General features: G+C 57.5%; 9 protein-coding genes across 9 annotated transcripts; 5 read left to right on the top strand and 4 right to left on the bottom strand.

Moving 5' to 3' along the window:
* Positions 1-61: 61 nt before the first annotated feature.
* K437DRAFT_259146 (uncharacterized protein) lies at positions 62-3,358 on the top strand. Its single transcript, XM_013385522.1, has 2 exons — positions 62-887; positions 965-3,358. Exons 1-2 carry the CDS (start codon positions 296-298, stop codon positions 3,151-3,153), a joined length of 2,781 nt encoding a protein of 926 aa, XP_013240976.1. The 5' UTR covers positions 62-295; the 3' UTR covers positions 3,154-3,358.
* An 830-nt stretch (positions 3,359-4,188) lies between these two features.
* Positions 4,189-5,056, top strand: K437DRAFT_270353 (uncharacterized protein; the record flags this gene model as incomplete). Its single annotated transcript, XM_013385521.1, has 2 exons — positions 4,189-4,923; positions 5,009-5,056. 2 exons carry the CDS (start codon positions 4,189-4,191, stop codon positions 5,054-5,056), a joined length of 783 nt encoding a protein of 260 aa, XP_013240975.1.
* Positions 5,057-5,126: 70 nt separating this feature from the next.
* Positions 5,127-6,072, bottom strand: K437DRAFT_228143 (uncharacterized protein; the record flags this gene model as incomplete). Its single annotated transcript, XM_013385520.1, has 4 exons — positions 5,127-5,215; positions 5,289-5,467; positions 5,504-5,558; positions 5,634-6,072. 4 exons carry the CDS (start codon positions 6,070-6,072, stop codon positions 5,127-5,129), a joined length of 762 nt encoding a protein of 253 aa, XP_013240974.1.
* Positions 6,073-6,891: 819 nt separating this feature from the next.
* Positions 6,892-9,598, top strand: K437DRAFT_259142 (uncharacterized protein). Its single transcript, XM_013385519.1, has 4 exons — positions 6,892-7,681; positions 7,751-9,144; positions 9,204-9,420; positions 9,485-9,598. Exons 1-4 carry the CDS (start codon positions 7,052-7,054, stop codon positions 9,530-9,532), a joined length of 2,289 nt encoding a protein of 762 aa, XP_013240973.1. The 5' UTR covers positions 6,892-7,051; the 3' UTR covers positions 9,533-9,598.
* Positions 9,390-11,465, bottom strand: K437DRAFT_259139 (Rft-1-domain-containing protein). Its single transcript, XM_013385518.1, has 2 exons — positions 9,719-11,465; positions 9,390-9,662 (listed from the first exon to the last, which is right to left on the bottom strand). The coding sequence occupies exons 1-2, from the start codon at positions 11,404-11,406 to the stop codon at positions 9,587-9,589; spliced, it is 1,764 nt and encodes a 587-aa protein (XP_013240972.1). The 5' UTR covers positions 11,407-11,465; the 3' UTR covers positions 9,390-9,586.
* A 212-nt stretch (positions 11,466-11,677) lies between these two features.
* K437DRAFT_276075 (uncharacterized protein) lies at positions 11,678-13,895 on the top strand. Its single transcript, XM_013385517.1, has 2 exons — positions 11,678-13,530; positions 13,608-13,895. Exons 1-2 carry the CDS (start codon positions 11,787-11,789, stop codon positions 13,652-13,654), a joined length of 1,791 nt encoding a protein of 596 aa, XP_013240971.1. The 5' UTR covers positions 11,678-11,786; the 3' UTR covers positions 13,655-13,895.
* K437DRAFT_250848 (uncharacterized protein) lies at positions 13,650-14,415 on the bottom strand (the record flags this gene model as incomplete). The annotated part of the gene is made up of 2 exons (XM_013385516.1): positions 13,650-14,055; positions 14,146-14,415. 2 exons carry the CDS (start codon positions 14,413-14,415, stop codon positions 13,933-13,935), a joined length of 393 nt encoding a protein of 130 aa, XP_013240970.1. The 3' UTR covers positions 13,650-13,932.
* Positions 14,416-14,569: 154 nt separating this feature from the next.
* On the top strand, positions 14,570-15,659 carry K437DRAFT_259137 (2, 3 cyclic phosphodiesterase). Its single transcript, XM_013385515.1, has one exon. The coding sequence runs from the start codon at positions 14,845-14,847 to the stop codon at positions 15,499-15,501; it is 657 nt and encodes a 218-aa protein (XP_013240969.1). The 5' UTR covers positions 14,570-14,844; the 3' UTR covers positions 15,502-15,659.
* K437DRAFT_270346 (uncharacterized protein) lies at positions 15,531-18,105 on the bottom strand (the record flags this gene model as incomplete). The annotated part of the gene is made up of 6 exons (XM_013385514.1): positions 15,531-15,670; positions 15,735-16,455; positions 16,524-16,837; positions 16,898-17,336; positions 17,402-17,913; positions 17,988-18,105. 6 exons carry the CDS (start codon positions 18,103-18,105, stop codon positions 15,531-15,533), a joined length of 2,244 nt encoding a protein of 747 aa, XP_013240968.1.
* Between the last annotated feature and the right edge of the window lie 6 nt (positions 18,106-18,111).

The raw sequence follows: 18,111 nt of genomic DNA, 5'->3' as shown, positions 1-18,111 counted from the left end.
ACGGCAGATGAATTGCTTGTAAAGCCAAGCACACAGCCCGCCAACCCTACTCAAATTAGACATCGAATGGGAGCATCGGAACCCTTTTCCGCAAGCGCCACACCGAACCACCCGCACTGATGCGAACCGTGCAGCCAAGAAGCGGAGATGGGGTATATTTTGCTGCTTTGTGCCTTCTTGGAGACCTTAGTTGAACTTGTTGTCTTCTTGCCAACGTCATCTCGTTCATTCCGACGATGCAAGCGGACGCTCGGCAGTGAGCTGGAGATGTCCAAGGTTTGCTCCAAGAAGAGAAATGAAGGCGCTGAGCAAACTCCAGTCGTGGCGCAGCTCGGGGTCCAGTACCCGAGCCTGCGTCGATAACAAGGACACCGTTGACGGTGTGACCGTGGATGGCAAGATCCTGGAATCGAGCAAATGGTCGGAGAAAGAGGAAGGGACCAATAATGACAATGTCAACGCCGAAGATAAAGCTGATGACGACGAGGATGCTGCCGCTGCTGCGCGAGCCGAGCTCGACGAACAAGTCAAGTTGCGCAAGGACGCAAATGACAAACTGTATGCTGCCAGCAAGGCGTACTGGGCCTACCTGTCCAAACGCAAACCATTACCATTTGACACAGACGTCGCTTCTCTGACAAGAGTATTGAGCAAGGATGCCGAGACCAACGACACCGCTTTGGCAGATGCGGAGGACGACAACAGCGCCTCAGCCAAATCTGCCAGCAAAGCAGGTTTTAGAGGGATGAGCCTTTTTGGTGGCGCTGGAGCTGCTGTGGCTGCCATGGTGGGAAGTATAGGCAAAGACGACAAGGTAATGCCTTGTGAAGCCTTCGGTCTTGCCATGCTCGATGCCGCTCAAGCACTTGGCGATCACAATGTTCAGGGTGAGTTTGACCTATGATCTTGCAGTCTCACTCTGTAATGCTGACTGGTACGTGCTTGTCACCTGTGTGGTATACAGGTAATTCTCTCGCCTTACTAGGCGAAGCTCATCTTCATCTCTCTACTTTGCAAGACACATTTGCCAAGACCTTGGCAGACACCTACCTCTCGCGCCTCGTACGCTCTAAAGTCAGCATCGAAGCTTACCAAGCCGCGCGCAAGAAGGTCTCCTCGACGCAGGCGCGCCTTTCTAACGCGCGAATAAAGCGCCGAAAAGCGGGGGCAAAAGGCGCGAGTACAGTTACGGGGGATCGGGGAGAGAAAGATGAACGCGCGGATAGCGAGTTGGAGGAGGAGATGCGACTTTCGGAAGCTGCATACGAAGATGCCTTGCAGGACCTCGAGGCGCGTGCCGAGCTGCTCAAACGTGATGAGGTGCAAGACCACGAATCTCTTTCTGATTTGCTGGAAGTCAGCATCGAGTATAGTGCTCAGGTCCACGAGGCGCTGCTGACTGCGAGGAGCGTGTGGCCACTCTCTGCCATCTCGCAGAGCGGAACCTATATTACACGAACGAGGCCGAGGTTTCCTCACAGCAATTCTGCTAAGGATGCTGTTTCAAGTACTCGAAGGCAGTTTGAAAGCAGCAGCCACAGACGCAGCATCAGCACACCCATGTCGACGCGCTCGCCTTCCATACGCTCACTCGGCGAGCCAGGCGGCAATGGGGAGGGCAGCTTTTCTCCGTCGGAAGCAGCAGTGTCTGGAACCACTGTTGCGAATAGCAAGAGAAGGCCGCGTCTCTCTGTCCTGAGCAACTCAGTATCTAGCATTTCGACAGCCACGCTTGGCGGTGTCGGCAACATGGTGCGACTTGGCCGTGCCAAGACGAGCGATGCCGTTCCGCAGCTTTCGACAGCTGAAGATGCGAAAGGCGATACTTCTACCGCGAGCGAAAATCCGAACGCAGCGACCGAAGACGACAATGCGGCGGCGAAAAACCCAAAGATGGGGAAACAGCAGTCTGCTGGCTACAGCGACATGGGCAAAGATGGCTCCGTGGTTAGTGCCGAGAACCAAGGAACGATCAGTAAAGGTAGCACTTGGGCCAAAGGTCTGCTCGGGCGTGCCAATAACAAAGACAAGTCGACTGGCGCCAGAAAAGATGGTTTTGCATACGTGGAGGCTGCGGGAAAGAACTCTGACGTGCAAATCAGCGAAGAGGAGCGACAGCGGAACGAACAGATGCTCAAGGATGTCGTCTCGCTTGGTGGCAGTCGCGCAGGTTGCAGTGCTACTGCTTTCGCGACTACCAGCGGTGATACTGTGTCTTTTCCCTCGAGGGGCAATCAGGCAAGGGAGTTGAGCATCAGCTCCGATGATGCTCGCAGCGAACAAGATGGGCGAAACGCACTTTTCGCGCGCACAGGCAGCGTCCCGGGTCCCATTGCACCGCGTCCGACGCGTCCGGCCGACTGGCTCTCCTTTGCCGACGAACCAGAATCGGCATCTTACGACGCCGATGGCTTCCCCGACAGCCCCTCCTTTGTCGGCAGCGAGCGCGATGGCGTTTCGCCGCCTCCATTCATGGGCGCTGACAGCGGCATGGGCATGTTTATCCTGGACAATCACAACTCCGCGCACTTTCAGCACTTTTCGCTCCACTCGCCTGAGCCGTCCGATGGTCTGCTGCGCACGCCGTCAGCGGCGGGAGGTGCTTCGTCGCAGGATTTGCAGCACGCGCATATGCGACCGATGTCAGCACTGTCGAATGGTTCGCTCGGTACGGATCCTTTCGCGGATCACCGCTTCTCGCCAGCTGGGCTGCGCGCTGTCACCGTCAGCCCCGGCTTCGCTGCCGTTGGTGTCCCTGCCGCTGTCGATGGAAGCCTGCTCAGACCTGCGACCGTCTCGCCACAGGTGACTGGCGAAAAGGTACAGCTGCTTGCGCGAGAACGTGCGTTAGATGAGAGTGCGAGGAACAAGGGCACTGTTCCTGGAGCTGGGAGCAAGAAGGGTACCGCGAGCATTCCCGCAAACGGAAAAGCAGTAGGTGTAGCTGACAGTGGCGGATGTATTGCCGATGCTCATCAGGCATCAGCTGCATCTTCGAACTCGACCCCATATGCTACGCCTGCACTTGCAGCTGCGCCTGCGCCAGCACCACCACCTCCGGGCAGCTCTTCCTCGGTACTGGGCAAGAAGTTGGCGCCACCGATTCCTGGTCTACCAATGCGTAAAGACAAAGGGATCAGGCTTCCTGGCTGAGGCATGCCTTTTGGGACACGAGATTGATATGGTGTTGATGCGGATACGGGCAAGGACATTTCAATGGGAAAGGCGCAAGTTGACAAGGGCATAAGGATGATTAGATATCATTTCTCTTTCTTCGTACACTGATACATATCCGACCCTCCTTTCAAGTTGCTGTATCATATCGAAGTTGGATGGGGCAAAGCTCTGCACAGTTTATGCTCGGTCGATGCGCACATCGACCATCCTCGATGGCGGGTCCTCCCACTCGTTTACAGCATGTGCTCGCTGCAACACACGTCAATCAGCCGGGCACCAAAACTTAACAAGCAACGAATGCAGAGAGATGAGGTCGCTGCACTATGCATTGTGGATGACTTCGGTCCTCCAAGCGAGCGAGAGTGTCTTGACTTCCGAAGTTGTTGCATGGATGCCCCGTCAAATGTATCCTTTCAGTAGTGTGTCCGCTTGGTGAACAGTCGTTCAGGCTAGCGTATGACCGTTCACCGGCATTGGACTTTGGAGATGTGAATATGCCCGTACAAGCCCTGTCTAATAAACTTTCTACGGAGACAGTCAAAGCGATCGCACTAGCGACAGACGTTGACGAGCCAAACGCAAGAGTCGAGGCTCGGAGCGAAGAGAGGCTTGCGCCAATCTGCTCTCGCAGTCTTCTGTCCTTGAAGCACGGTGGCCCAATGACGTAGACCCTCAGTGCGACGGGTCCGACTACCATGTAAATAGCTCGAGAGCGTGAGATTACACTTTTCCACTTGAAGGACAATATCAACTGAATTCAAGAGCAGTGGCCCGAATGGTTAATTAGGAGAGAAGACGTAGAGCGGTTTGCACCGAATGGGATGAACACCTGCAAAGGCACTGCACCTGCCTCTCCTTTGCTCTCCCTTTGCTGCTAGTCTTTGGGCTACATACACGCTTGCAACTTTCTCGATTGCTTCACCAGCTGAACTACATTCTTCCCCCTCCCTCAGTGGTCGCCAATCGGCATACTAAACGTTCGTATTTGGAGTTCGACGACGCAACGTCAGTATGACCTCAAACATGCTCATGCGAGGTGCGTGCACCTGTGGTACCCTACGGACCGGGCCGTCAGCCGCGATCCGAAGCAGCGTCTCCGCTCCGATTTGCCGGACTCTCCAGACAATTACAGCCGCCGAGCCCGGACTTGCAACCTCCCAATCACCGAAGCTCAACCAAACTTCAAAGGGCTCTTCTCCATCAACACCCGCGCCTTCCGCAGCATCACAAAATCTCTTTCAACGCTGGCGGAATCCTGCGACCGGCAAATGGCGCCCGCCGCAGTACAGTCTACGTGCACAAGCGCAAATTGCATCTGCTGCCTTGCAGATGGGAACGATTGACGAGCTGCCGCGAAGTCCTAAAGTGGCCAAATTCATCGCACGCGCACGAGCGAATGCCAGAGCTCTTCAAGCGCCAGCGAGCACGAGCGCGGGGACTGCCCAGGGCGCCATGGCGATGGAGTATAACCTTGGGGCAGACGCGGCAACCGACGCAGCCGCAGGCGCTTCTTCGGCAGATGCAGAAGCGCTCAATGCAGCTCTTCGCGGCTGGCATCTGTCGTCTGAGCAGGACTCGGCGATGGCAAAGGCGATCGTGCACTCAATGAGAAACCGAGGGCCTTACGCTGGTCGAAAAGGAAAGATGTTCAAGGGCACCAAGTCTGAACGAGGAGCCAAAGCCAAGGCGGCGAAGATCGATGACAAATTGCAAGCGATGTCGAAGACGGTTGCCGAGTGGAGGCAGGTGAGCGGTCTCTGGACGCGCAATGGCCATTTGTTTTGCATCTCATCAGGCTGACGGACTCGCCTGACCGCAAATCCTTTCCAAGTCGAAATTGGCAGCCAAAGCCAAACATCGACCTTCTTTGCCCTTTTAAAGTGTGGTCAGAACATGCGTGTATGTTTGCAGAGATAGTGGGACAACAAGACAACAGCTTGGAGCGAGTTCTATATGCCCGGGTTTTCGGGCGCTTCTTCCATGCGTCCATTCTGAAATCGCCACGTCGGCCCGTCACCCCGATTGTAGCGCAGGAAATCTGCCAGGAGGGTGAGGAGGGACGTTGTCAGCAGTAACCCTTCGAAAGTGTTTGAAGCAAACAGGTAACACACTCTCGGTACCTTTCCGATTTACGACTCGGCGAAAAGTAATGTTGATCCTCCCACCGGGTGCGTTTTTTCGCTTTGGCACGGCATGCTCCCACTCGGCTTGCGTTCGGCCGCGCATGAGAAGCAAATCGCCGTCCTCGAGCATGAACTTCTCCGTCGGCCGCGTGGCGGCAGGGCCGATGCTCTTGGTGTAGAACTGATTCTTGTTCGCCATGGACACGCTCGAGGGCGCTTTGCGACGCATCAAAAAGTCGCGCGTACTGCCGAGCGTCACTGCGTGAAATACCAGGTGTCAGGCTATCAGTGAAGGCTTCATAAGGATCGGTGCTTCGTGTGCGGACGGTTCACATGAAGCGATGCTTGGATTGGGACCCAGGAAAGTCTCATCGTCAGAATGATAGCTTATGCTGTCGTTGCCATCTTGGTAATAATTCACAATGAGCGCATTGTAGGACGCTTGCGTGATCCGCTCGATCTCTTCCTTGATCGCCATCAAGCACTCTGGGATCGCTTTGGGCGTTTTGGAGTAAGACCCATCCGAATTACCAGGTAAGTCATCCCGACCAAACGTCGTCGTAAAGCGCGGGGTGTGAATCGTGATGCCACCGTTCGGCCGCGTGTAGATCACGCGATGCCAGCTGAGCTCGCATAGCATCCAATCTCGAAGTGAATTGCGAGCTGGTTCGCGCAGCCATGATTTCCAGAAGACTAGGTCGAGGCTGGAAGAGTACTTGGAAATACAACGGCCTGGCTCGCTTGAAAATGAGACGGCCGTGATGGCCGGCATCGGGACAGGCTGGAGGACTGTATCTCCGAGGCCGGAAGATCGTGCCGTTTTCTTACTAGTGGAGGATTGCAGTACAGAGAAAGCGTTGCGTATGGGCTGCAGCTCCGTTGCTTCTTGTAGCGACGTCTGCGACGGTGCAGGGTCCTCTGGGTTTGGCCTCCGCTTGTCTTGCCCGACAGCATCACGGTCCGCTGAGACCGAGCCGCGCCGTTTTCTCGCGAAGTTACCCGTAGTTGGAGATGACAATAAATATGAATCCCTTTTATTCGAAGCTCGAACTTCTGCAAGCGCAGCCGAGCTCGTTTGGCTCTGCGCAATCGCTTCGGCTAGCAGCTCCTCTTCAATCATCGCGTCGAGACGCGCCTGCTCCTTGGACGCTTCAATTGCGCGTTGCAACTCATCTTCTTCCTCCATGGTTTATCTATGCCGCGCAAGCCGTGCTGGGCACTATTACAAGCCAGCCTGCCACTGCGCATGAGTCTACGGCGCTGACGTCAACGCATGGCAGCATCTGTCTGCTTGACGGACAAAGACTATGTGTGACACGGGTGTTGGTTGTTGTTCGTTATGGGGAGCACTTCGAAGGTGTTACGCAAAGGACGCGACGCGGCAGCACTGCATCAGTTTCCGAAGAGAGTGGCGGACTCTGGCGCGCTGTTGGCGCGGTCATCTCCTACCAACCAATAGATCCATTCGTTCCCATCTTGCCTGCCTCCTCATCTTACGCGACACCCTCGTCGGACACGGCAGGGCAAGGGGTGATCGGACGAATCATCATACTTGCGCAGGACGTGCCATGTATCAACCGCAGCAGGGCGGCCTGCCCCCAGGGCCGGCTGCAGCTCCGCCGCCCTCGTTCCCACCGGCGTTCCAGCCGGCTTCCTCGGGAAACGCCAGCAGCGGCGGGAACCACCACCAGTCTCGCAATCATCATCACTCTCCAAGGGGAGGTAATCCGGGGAGGAGAAGTGCGGCCGTAATGATCCGGAATCCAAACGCAGTCGATGGAGTGGTGACGGCAGCAGCAGCATCTTCATCGGATGCCCAGCCGCCATCGTCGGCGCGTGAAGGGGTGGGTGAAGGTGCGGCAGGCAGCAACCATAGCAACCACAGTAGCAACAGCCCGTCAAGAAAGGGCATGCGCAGAGGGGGCAGAGACGGACATCGGAATTACCATCGCTACAACAACCACGGGCAGGGGCAGGGCAACGGCTATCCGCAAGGGGAAGGAACCATAAGTGATAGCACTGGCAGCCTTCGGGACCTGAGTGTGAACGGAACCAGCAGCACATCCACCTCTCCCTCACCCTCTGCTGCATCCTTGGCAGGTACCCGGCCTCCGTCTGGAGCGTCTGGCCTCACTGCGAGAGCAGCCAGCGCTGCAGTATTTGTGCCGAAAGGTGCCGCCGGCAAGGACCAAAGCGCGGGCAATGGCAGCGGCGTGAGCCAAGACGTTGCTCGTGTGACGAACGCAACCAGCTCGATGAGTCTGTCGCACGCGGTCCGTGCAGCTGTGTTCAATCCGAGCACCACCCAGGCTCTTCAAGGCGAGACAGGGGCAGACGCAAGTGGCCGGGCCACGCCCAACTCGTTTGGCGAGGATGCGATCGTGAGCGGCGGCTGAAAAGGTCTCCCTTTTTGCCGAGACGCGTAAAGCTGACATTTGAAGGGCTCACAGGATGTCTTTGACCCAACGTACACGGGTCCCCTGCCTTCGGAGGAGCCAGCACAGCTCATACAGGAGACCGCATACAATCCGTATGAAGGGACAAACGAGTATGGCGAGCCTGGCAGCTCTGCTGCCATGGACCTCTATTCGCAACAACAGGCCGCGGTTGCAGTACGTGCCGCCAAGATCCGGCAGCCACTGCAGTACCATCAATACGCGCCACCGCTCCCTCACGTATCAAATCTACACCCACACCATCTAACGTCTCACGCATTCTTCTTGCATCCCAACCAAAGGGAAGAGTTGCAGCGGAAGCAAGAAGCTATCTTTGTCAACATCCCTCCGCCCGAGCTTGGAGGGCCCAGTCTGCCCGAGGAGCTGCATGTCTACCACAGCCTGGTACCCCTTGAGCCGATACAGCCTGGGGGTCCGGGGCAGCCCGGCTTCCCGCTGAACCCCTCGCTGCTGGATCCGACGCTGGACCCTGCCGCGATTGGGGCGACAGCGACAGGCGGGCCAGGCATCATCGGCACGTCCGGCGATCCTTCCAAGCTGTTCGGGTATCGCTCGCACTGTTACAAAGCTGTTTGCTCTCTGGACGGCAAGAGCTACGTGCTGCGGCGGCTCGAAGGCTTCAAGTTGCAGCACGAAGTCGCTATCGGACTTGTGGAGCGATGGAGGCGCATTCGCCACCCGAGCATCGTCAGCGTCCGCGAGGCGTTTACTACTCGAGCCTTTGGCGACCAGTCCATCGTGTTTGTGTACGATTACCACCCGCTCGCGTCGACGCTGCATGCAGAACACATGGTGCCCAAGCCGCCTCAGCCTGATCGCAGGACGGGCCGGCTGCAGATGGTGCAGATGCAAGTCCCGGAGAAGACGCTGTGGAGCTACACATGCCAGCTGGCGAACGCTTTGCGATGTGTTCACAAGGCCGGCCTCGCTGCACGCAGTATCGAGCCGAGCAAGGTCTTGCATACAGGCCAGAACCGCGTGCGCATCAACTGTTGCTCCATCTTTGATGTCATCGCGTACGATGCGCGTGCGCCTGCCAATGCCGTACAGACGCAGCAAGCTGACGATCTGCTCAATCTCGGCAAGTTGATCCTGTGTACCGCGTGCAACAGCGCTGCTGCCGCATCCAACGTACCACGCTCACTGGAGCAAATCTCGCGTGTCTACTCGCCTGAACTCAAGTCGATGGTCATGTGGTTGCTGCAAAAGCCGCACCAGAAGAAGGACGCGGATGAGCTCGTGCGCTTGCTCGCCGGACGCATGGCAGATGAGTTTGATTCCGCGCTCAACTACAATGATTCCCTCGAGAGCTCTCTCATGCGCGAGCTGGAGAATGCCCGGCTCGTTCGTTTGCTATGCAAGCTCGGTTTCATCAACGAGCGTCCAGAGTGAGTCCTGCATGTGGCGAAGAAAGGGTGTTTGCTGCTGACGACGAATGCGTCTACAGATTCGATCATGACCCGCGATGGTCCGAGACGGGCGATCGCTACGTCGTCAAGCTCTTCCGTGACCATGTCTTCCACTCGGTCAACGAAGCGGGCCGGCCCCTGGTGGATCTTAGTCACATTTTGACGAACCTCAACAAGCTCGATGCGGGCTCGGAGGAGAAGCTGATACTGACCAGCAGGGATGAACAGAGCTGCATCATCGCAAGTTACAGAGAGGTGAGCGTGTGCAGTGCGAGCGCTCCAGAAACTGCCGCTCAAGTCTTGCTTTTTTGCCCTACAGATCAAGAACTGTATCGAGTCGGCGTTTCAAGATCTATCGCGCAGGTAATTGTAGCTTGTTGTTTCCCCACGCAGCATGTATCCCCTACGCTATTATGACATTTCAAGACGCCTTGCTTTTTCCCCTCGAGCGCACGGCGGACAGTGCTACGGACAGTTTTCGTCGCTCGAATGTGAAACTAGAGAGAGGTGGTGAGCAATGAGTTTGGGGAGGGATGACTTGGGACGCACGCACCATGCAAACAGGCAAGCGAGCGTGAAAAAGGCGCCAATGCCTATGGAAGGCACGACCTGCCGCACATTGACAGGGCATGAGCCCCCTACACGTGCTGAGGCAAGCGCTGCGCGCAGAAGGTACGCCGAGACTGCAAAGGTAATGAGCGAAGGTGTCGACGGCAGGATGGCAGTAGGTGCCATGTTGGCTGCATGTTTCGCACTGGGTTGGAGTGAGAAGAACCATAGCATGTACCACCAAGAGTAGGCGGCGCGCACGCCGATTGACAGTGCACTGCTCCAGACTAGCGCAGTCTGGTGGAGGGCCGGCACCCATTGTAGCAGCCACAAAGACATTATGAAGGTTGCGCTGCTGAGCATGATGATCCAATTATACGTGCCGAGCTGCCTGGGCCCCGCTGTCGCGGTGAGAAACCCCTCAGCAATGCCGTTGATACCCAGGACGGGAATGTAGCAGGCGTATGCGCCGAGGATGATCGGCGCGGTGGTACCGCAAGCCCATCGATCTCCTGCGAGTAGGTAGATGGCCGAACGGGAGAGTGGTGGACCAAAGGTCGCGAAAAAAAGCCCCAGGAGGATATGAAGACGCAGAATTCCTGCCAGCATCGAGGATGCGGATTGCAGTGCGTTCTCATCGTCCACAGAGAGGCTCATCACAGAGCCATCCTGCGCGCTCAGAATGTGCCCCAGAGTCTTGGAGAAGGTGATGCGGGAAGCTTCTTCAACAGGATTGAAGAGGATGCGCAGGATGAGGCTTCCATAGTTGGAGGCGAGTGCGTACCCGCCTTGGTCTTCGAGTGTACCGAGACGCGCAACAGCGATTTTGTCCGACTCGCCCATGACGTGTTTGAGCATCGCCTGTTTGCCCATTGCCCACGAAATGGAAATGCCTTTCGGACTGAGGTAGCGCGATTGACCGTGCACGATGGCTTTGCGCGGCCAGAGTAGAGCCCTCGTCCTTCGAGCGCCGATGCTGCGATGGAAGGCGTACACATAGCAGAGCAGAATGACAAGCCCGAAGCTGAGCCTGCCCCAGCCATAGGCCATCAGGCCGTACGTCGAGCCGAGGTGGCGGCCAACGCCAAACCATTCCGGCTTGACCATGCACGCGAGGATGGTGGCGCAGTTAGCCAAAATGGCAAGCCCCTCTGCACGTACGCGCAGCTGCACGTTTCCCAGCACTTGCGCGCGGTTGAAAAGCGGCTCGGAAAGCAGCTCCAAGATGCCTCCGACGGCGAACAGCGTGACGGTAGGGGCAAAGTGCGGCGAGGAGCGCAGCGTGCTGGATGCATGGCGTATATAGAAAAAGGAAAGCGAGACGTCAAATAATGCGCCGATGGCCACCGCTACAAAGGACAGATTGTGCGCAACCTGCTCGTTGGGCGGCAGTAGCACCGTACTCGGTACACATTGTCCATTCTCGGTGGTGCGCGCGCTCTGTATCCTGTTGCCTTCTCTGAGGATGACACAGCGTACTCCTTCCCTTGCCGCGGTCAAAATGAGGCCCATGAGCAGCTCGAACTGTATCGTCGTGGCGCCAAACACATCGGGCGAGGTGATGCGGATGAGGAACTGGTTGAGTGCAAAGGTACCAAGCCGTGAAGCGAGCTGAAGCAGGAGGAAGAGCCGGGCCGAAGCGAAGAGCTGGTCGCTGCCATCCTTACGCCCCGCGGCTGTCGGACCTGCCATTCTTCCTTATCCTTGCCACAGCCCTCTCTCCCAGATCGATGCCCGACCCAGCTTGGTCGACTCCGAGACTTGATCTTGGATGGCAGCAGGCGTTCCATGTACTACCGAATGATGACCAGGGCGAAGGAGTGTGCGCGCGTCATTGTGCATCACTGGGAATGAGGAGCGGTGTTTGCTTTGGACGAACGTAGAAGTTCAACATTGAATACGGAGTGAAAGCAACGCATCTCACAGGGCGATGACGATATACGTGGACCATCCCTTCCTCCTCATCCTCATCCTCACTAGACCCCATCGGCAGTATTGTGTGCAGTGCAACGAACAAAGACGCACATCCTTGCGGCTTTGACCGCTCGCAAAGCGACAACGGCGACGGCAGGATGCCACCGCGCTTCGGTATCGCCGCGCCTAAGTGCGCGCGGTGCGATAAGTCGGTCTACCAAGCCGAGCAAGTCATCGGCCCAGCCGCTAAGCCGTACCACAAATCATGCTTGACATGCATGGCATGCGGTAAGCGACTCGACAGCACGCTACTGCTAGAGCACGAGGGTGAGGCGTACTGCAAAAACTGCCACAAGGCGCACCTGGGCCAGGGCAAGGGTGGATTCGCGACCGCAGTGCCGCTCAAGGCATCCATCCCGCGCAGCCCGCCGGCTTCAGCAGCGTCCGGTGGCGCCGCGTATGGCAGTCCGAGCTTTGCGAGCGCCGCAGGCGCCGCTGTTCCACGCTGGGCGGGAGTGGCTGAAGGTGACTGGGTTGCGAGCGCTGGGAACCGCTCGCCGACGCGCGCAATCGCGTCATCCAGGGTATCCTCGCCACCAAAGCTACCTGGGCGCGTCATTATGGACGAACTTCCTTTGAGTTCCGCGCAGGACGCCTCCGATTCCATGCTCAACCTCGCCGATGAGATTTCTGAAATCAGAATTTCCTCCCGGGAGCCGAAGCGCGAAAGCACGGGCCGATACGAGGCATCTTCGTATTTGAGCGATGGCGGCTACAGAGATAGCCAAGCTGTGCATTCCATCGACGACGCCATCGCCTCTGGTGCCACGCCCAAGATTTTCTCGCGAAGCTCGGAAACGACGGGCGCATCGAGGTCGGCAGGAATGGCGCCCCTGTCCCCGAAGCCGGCACTACCCATCCCCAGCAAGTATACCATGCCCCCCACAGTCGCGCCTGTGCGCACTCCTCTTCCCGAGCTGGCTTCACCAGCGCCAGTGCGAGCGCAGCTACAAGAGCCGACCAGCTTTCCAGTCTATCGCGCCGGTGCGGATGTCGACTCGCCGAGATTGAACGACCCGTTCTACGAGCCGTCTGCAGCAGAGGTCATTGCGGCGGTGCGCGCAGGCAGGGTTCCAGGTTCGCCTCACAAGGCGGGCGTGTCCAGTTTCGACGGTTCGCAGTCGCCTCTTCGTTCAGCTTCCCCTTGCAAGGCCCAAGAGGCGGAGAGTGTCACGCGAGCGATCATCGGGAGCGTGCCTGCTCCGCCATCGTACAGCTCACCGGCAGCTGCATCCGCGACAGCAAGTGGCCCTTCTCGGCTTATTAGGCCTGTGACTCCGCCGCAGCAAAAAAGCCACAGCGCAACGTATTCGCCCGAGCCCCGAGCCTCGAGCACTCCCTCTCGGACTGCTACCGGCGGGGCTGCCTCGGGACCCCGGCTGCCCTCGCCAACGAGGCCGGACATGAAGCGCTTCCGTGATGCGGCCATCAAGACTGCACCTATGCATCACTGTGATGCTCCTGCGCCCGCGTCAACGACGCCCAAGCAGCAGCAGCCGCAACAAGTCCATGGCGTCTCGAGCCCATCTGCCACGAGCGGAGCCACAACGTCGTCGCCAAGCTTTTCAGCTGGGATCAACCGCCTCGGCCTGTCATCGTCCATCGCGACCGCCTCTGCCGCACGATCCGGCACGCCGCTGTGCGCACGCTGCGACAAACCGGTCTACTTTGCCGAGCAGCTGCAGGCATCGGGCAGAAAGTGGCATCGTGGCTGCCTGCGGTGCGACGGTTGCAACACCAGCTTGGACCCAGGCAAGCTGGAAGAGGGACCGACGGATCAGGTGGCAAAGGGATGCAACACGTGGTGCCGCACTTGCTATGCCAAGTACTTTGGTCCAAAGGGTGAGCGCCGTCTCAAAGAGTGACTGGTACGCGCACATCTTCGGGAGCTGACTATGCTTCAACTTTATTCCTGGCAGGTATCAAGGTCGGCATGTCTCTGCCGGAAGGCCTGCCGCGTTCGTGAGCCAGCTCTCCAGTTTCTGACATTTTCCACAAGGTGCTCGTATTAAATTTCAGTTTCGGAAGCGCAGCGCCACCTTGGCATGCGTGCTGGATCGCTTCTTTTTCAATGCTCTTTTTGCTATTTTGCGCCCTTTGCCTTTTCTCTGCAAGCTCGACTGCTGACTGCTCCCTGCTGTATGCCGCCGCTGTTTTCCAATCACCCACCAACCATGTATTGTAGGACCATGCGAGTGAGAACATGGAACGTTTACAGAACCTGCGATACGCCTGATCTCTGGCTCAGGTAGATTCGTGCTGCTTTAAGTCTGCCACCCGCAGCCGATTACGCTTGCCGAGCACGCGCAACGTGCGCTCCTTTTCTGCGTCGGTCATGCTGGACCAGTTGCCAATGCGCGAGAGGGTCTGTCATTCAAGTCGAGGGAGAGTAGCGTCAAGTTAGACTCACCTTCTGGCGATCGCACTGAACTATAACCCAGCTATTCGGCAACTCACACCATCCGAGTTGACCACCATGGGTCCCAGATTGTCGAACTTTAAACTGCCGCCACCGACGTCCAGCTGCTGAGCATCGTCTTTCTGCGGTGCCTCTGGCGGTGGCTCGATGAAGCCTATGCGGTATCGTCCGTCGCTGTCTGTACGTGGCTCTATGCTCAGTTCGGACTCGCTAGCCTTGAGATGCGCAGGTGGCCATAGAGAGCCAGAGGATGCGGTGCCTTGCAAAGGCCCCTGCGTTGTCGGTGGTTCTTTCTCGCTTGCCGGCATGGCCGTCGAACCTTGACTTTCCAAAGCCTGGTTCTTCCCAGTGCTTCACATCCTAAATGGTGGTTGCGGACATGATAGCTCCTAGTTGAGCATTCCGATCATTGCACAGTAAACGAATCAATTCATATTAATTTATCGTTGCATGAAGAACACAGGTTTACATTTTGCGGCCGAAGCGCACGGCGCAGTGTTCGGTTTCGTCGACGTTCTCTAGACCCTGACGAATGTTCGATCGCTTCGATGCCCGCGCGGCATACTGTCTTTAACAGTTCCGGCAAATGATACCTGTTCTTGCCTTTCTGGGCAATCCATATTCGACGGGTGGAAACCACGACAAAGAGTCAGACGATTCTGTTCATTACGATGGGTGAGTGCACAAGTCTGTGAGATGTTGGCACACTTGCGTTTTGGTTTGCGGCGCACACGCTCATGCCGCGCACATCCTCAGCTGACGATCCGTACACTTCTGCGGCCGCTGCATCGGGGTCATTTGCAGGCCTCTCTCTGTGGCTGCAGATTAGCAACTCGGCGACGCAGGAAGCGGTGCAGCATGTGATGGCCGAGCTGCGGTCACATGTGCCAGAGGACGCTCCAGCATTTGAGCCGCACGCGACGCTGCTTGCTGGTCTTTCCACCGACGAAGGCTGGACGCCGGAAAAGGTGTGGGAATATGTACAAGCTGCAGTGCGGGCGTGGAAGGCGAGCCCGCATTGTGCCCATCTCGAGTGCAGCTTTCGCTCGATGACAAGGAGAGACGTATTCTTTCAATGCGTCCTCATCGAGCTTGAGCAGCAGCCAGCCCTCATGGCGCTCAACGAAGCAATGCGTAAGGCGTTCAACAAGCAAGAGCAGCCACCGTATTTCCCTCATATCTCGCTCCTGTATGCGGGGATCGGAGGGGAAGGCGCAGAAGCGGAGATTGCTTGGGCCGGGGAGCACAGATTATGGACCAAAAAGGGGCAAAGCATCGAGGTGGGACCTGCAAACGCACGTGTAGGCGTCGCGACATTCTCGAAGCTCTCGCTGTGGGACACGAACGGGCCTGTAGCGCAGTGGAAGAAGCTCCGAGAAATGGATGTGCTTTAAGCACAAGCCCGAAATGGATTGGGAAAGTGCTAGGACCACCAGAGCAGTGCAACCGCAGCTTGGTGGAGTTGGGATGGGTCCTCGGCGGAAGGGTGCATGATGCGCTGAACGGGCAGCACGCTGAGCACAGCGGAGCCTGCTTGCATGCGGCACGAAGCGAGTGTTCGTTCTGCTCAGATGTTCGGGTAAGCAGATAACTCTCACATCCGACAGCGCTGCGGCGAAGCACTCACCAAGGAGCTGGGGAGTCGCTGACGGCGACGCTAGGACTTTGATGGACAAGGCACTGGCGTATGGCGCGCCATCAGCGTCCACACAGGCATTTTGTTGAAAGAAGACAATGCCACTCGCCGCCGCGCTTTGGGGATCGCACACGCTTTCCCAATCGGGCGTGGCATTGTCCGAGCTAGTGGATGGAAACATTTCCGCGTCGCGCTTAATGCAATCCACGCGGACGAGACGCCTGTATTCGGGCTCAGCATTCTCCTCTGCATCATCGTCTGCGGCTGCTGTCGCTTCGCCTGTGTGCGCTGTGAGCTGCCATTCGACCGAGGCGCCCCTGGGCAGTGAGCCAGGCGGGAGCGTGACGTACGCGATGGGCGGCGCCACTCCCTGTGTATGTGCCTTGCTGCCAAGCCACTCAAGGTGCCAGCGCTGATGCACGGGCATCTCTTGCACTCTGTCGGTAACCTCATCGATTGCAACCTGCGATTGCCAGAGAGCGTTTGCCTTTTGATCTAAGTGCAGGCCGTCCGCACCCTCGTCAAGCCAGCAGATGCCGCCTTCGACCCAGTGAGCGCCCGGAGCCAAAATTGCGCGCTGCTCTAATACTGCGTGGAGGATAAGCCTCGCATGCTGTAGCGAGAGCAGCAGCTGCATGTCTGCGTCTGGCGGCAGGGACAGGTCAGCCGGGCGGAGGCCAATCTGACCCGCAATTGTGATTCGTTGAGCCGCCTGCGTGTTGCTCGTGGTCAGTCAAAACATCTCAAAGCTGCTGCTGAAGTGAAGCTGGTCATACGCACCACGACAGCTTGAGAATAAGGGCCAATGTTGGCTGGCGCCCAGTAGCTCCTTCCCTGGACGTGGAGCGCTCTGCGCAAGTCTTGCGGGCGAGCGGCTGCCTCGCCCTCTTGAGCATCGCCGCGCCAGCCAAGCACTTCTAAGGTCACTCTGGCAGACGCTGCCGAGCCAAATGCAATACAGGCTCTTGTCGGAGGGGAAGCACCGAATTGCTGCTTGTAGACGGCGTTGACGCGTTGAAAGTCTTGCTGGCTCTGCAGATAAAGGTTTACGTGTACGAGGTCTTCCATGCGGCAGCCGCGCTCTTTCAGAAGCGCTGCGAGAGCGAGCAGGATCAGTCGGTGACGCGGTGAGGCTACTTGCATGCGACACTCACAATCGAGGTTCGCAAAAGCACCTTTGACCTCATCTTCAAGCGAATCGCATGGACCATTACTGCACACGTTGGCGGCGGCAAACCAACCATTCTCTGAGAGTGAAATCTGTGGTAGAGGGTTACCGAGCGCGTGCACTGACCGTGTATCCACTTGGCCGACCGCATCCGCTGCGGCCGCCTTTGAGAGGCTGTCGCCAAGCATCGCGCTCAGTCCGTCGAGATTGTCTGGCGCCTCCAGCGCAGCGAGGGACCTAGGTACCTTTTCCACCAGCTGCGCATGCTTTACACGCAGGTACGAGACGGACGCAAACGCGGCATCGGCGTGGACGATGGTCTCCACCTCTTGGAGGCGTATTCGTTTCTTGAAGAGTGGGGAGTCGAGCGTAAGCGTCTCGTACTCTCCGCCTTCGCCACAGATGTGTGCGCCGTAAAGGCTATTCTGGAGAGAGCAAGTAAAAAGTCAGCGAGGGAAGTGCGGTGCACATGCGCTGCGATAAAGCTCACGAGTTTGTGCAGCTTGGGCCTCATCTGGGCCAGGCTCTTGCCGAGATCGCGCTCATCGAGGCCGATTCCCGCGACCTTGATGAGGACAGCATCGATGCCAGCTCGCACCATTTCATCAAGCAGATCTGCCTGATTTCGTTGCCACAGAAAGGTGAGAGGGACAAGGTTGATGTCTGGCAGCAGGGCGACGTGCTCGACGCGCACGCGCTGATAGTTGCTCAGGATGGCGCCAACGCTAACAGCTTCGACGTCGGGATGTTGCGCCTTAACTTTCAGCAGCAGTTCGTATAGGTCTTCGGTCTCGTCTTTTTCCTTTTCTTTGCCGTTTGCATTGGATGCAATGGACGGAAGCTTGGCCTGGGAGAAGGACGGCATACGACTGCCGTATTGGGCGCCTTGATTCACAGCCGTGCCCGTAATGACATGCCGGTACAGGGGCAGGCCCATGGCCTCAGCCACCAGATGCACTGCATCGTGTCCGACCGTCTGGTACATGTACGAGTCGAGCTCATCTTGAGCAAGTAACAAGTGCGTATGCGAGCGTTTCAGAGCAAGACATGTAAGGGTGTTAGTCTTGTCGGCTCACCTGTTCCTTGCGGCGGGGCGAGGGTGGCCAGCGCGACAATCTCGTGCCCATTCTTGACGCAGTGACATAGGTTGTAGCAGGAGTCTTTGCCGCCAGAAAGCAGACCCACGACCTTCATCTTGGC

Source organism: Tilletiaria anomala (genome assembly GCF_000711695.1).
Source record: "Tilletiaria anomala UBC 951 chromosome Unknown K437scaffold_107, whole genome shotgun sequence".
Taxonomy (NCBI): domain Eukaryota; kingdom Fungi; phylum Basidiomycota; class Exobasidiomycetes; order Georgefischeriales; family Tilletiariaceae; genus Tilletiaria; species Tilletiaria anomala.
The sequence above is the reverse complement of the archived record's forward strand: the minus strand, read 5'-3'. Positions and strand labels throughout refer to the sequence as shown.

Excerpts from the sequence above, each read along its gene's own strand:
- K437DRAFT_259146 (XM_013385522.1), top strand. The coding sequence starts at position 296 with ATGAAGGCGCTGAGCAAACTCCAGTCGTGGCGCAGCTCGGGGTCCAGT. Across the intron at positions 888-964 it reads TGGCGATCACAATGTTCAGG|GTAATTCTCTCGCCTTACTA; the intron begins GTGAGTTTGACC and ends TGTGGTATACAG.
- K437DRAFT_259142 (XM_013385519.1), top strand. The coding sequence starts at position 7,052 with ATGATCCGGAATCCAAACGCAGTCGATGGAGTGGTGACGGCAGCAGCA. Across the intron at positions 7,682-7,750 it reads CGTTTGGCGAGGATGCGATC|GATGTCTTTGACCCAACGTA; the intron begins GTGAGCGGCGGC and ends AAGGGCTCACAG. Across the intron at positions 9,145-9,203 it reads TTCATCAACGAGCGTCCAGA|ATTCGATCATGACCCGCGAT; the intron begins GTGAGTCCTGCA and ends ATGCGTCTACAG.
- K437DRAFT_259139 (XM_013385518.1), bottom strand. The coding sequence starts at position 11,406 with ATGGCAGGTCCGACAGCCGCGGGGCGTAAGGATGGCAGCGACCAGCTC. Across the intron at positions 9,663-9,718 it reads CTCGCTTGCCTGTTTGCATG|TTTCACATTCGAGCGACGAA; the intron begins GTGCGTGCGTCC and ends ACCTCTCTCTAG.
- K437DRAFT_276075 (XM_013385517.1), top strand. The coding sequence starts at position 11,787 with ATGCCACCGCGCTTCGGTATCGCCGCGCCTAAGTGCGCGCGGTGCGAT. Across the intron at positions 13,531-13,607 it reads CAAGTACTTTGGTCCAAAGG|GTATCAAGGTCGGCATGTCT; the intron begins GTGAGCGCCGTC and ends TATTCCTGGCAG.
- K437DRAFT_259137 (XM_013385515.1), top strand. The coding sequence starts at position 14,845 with ATGCCGCGCACATCCTCAGCTGACGATCCGTACACTTCTGCGGCCGCT.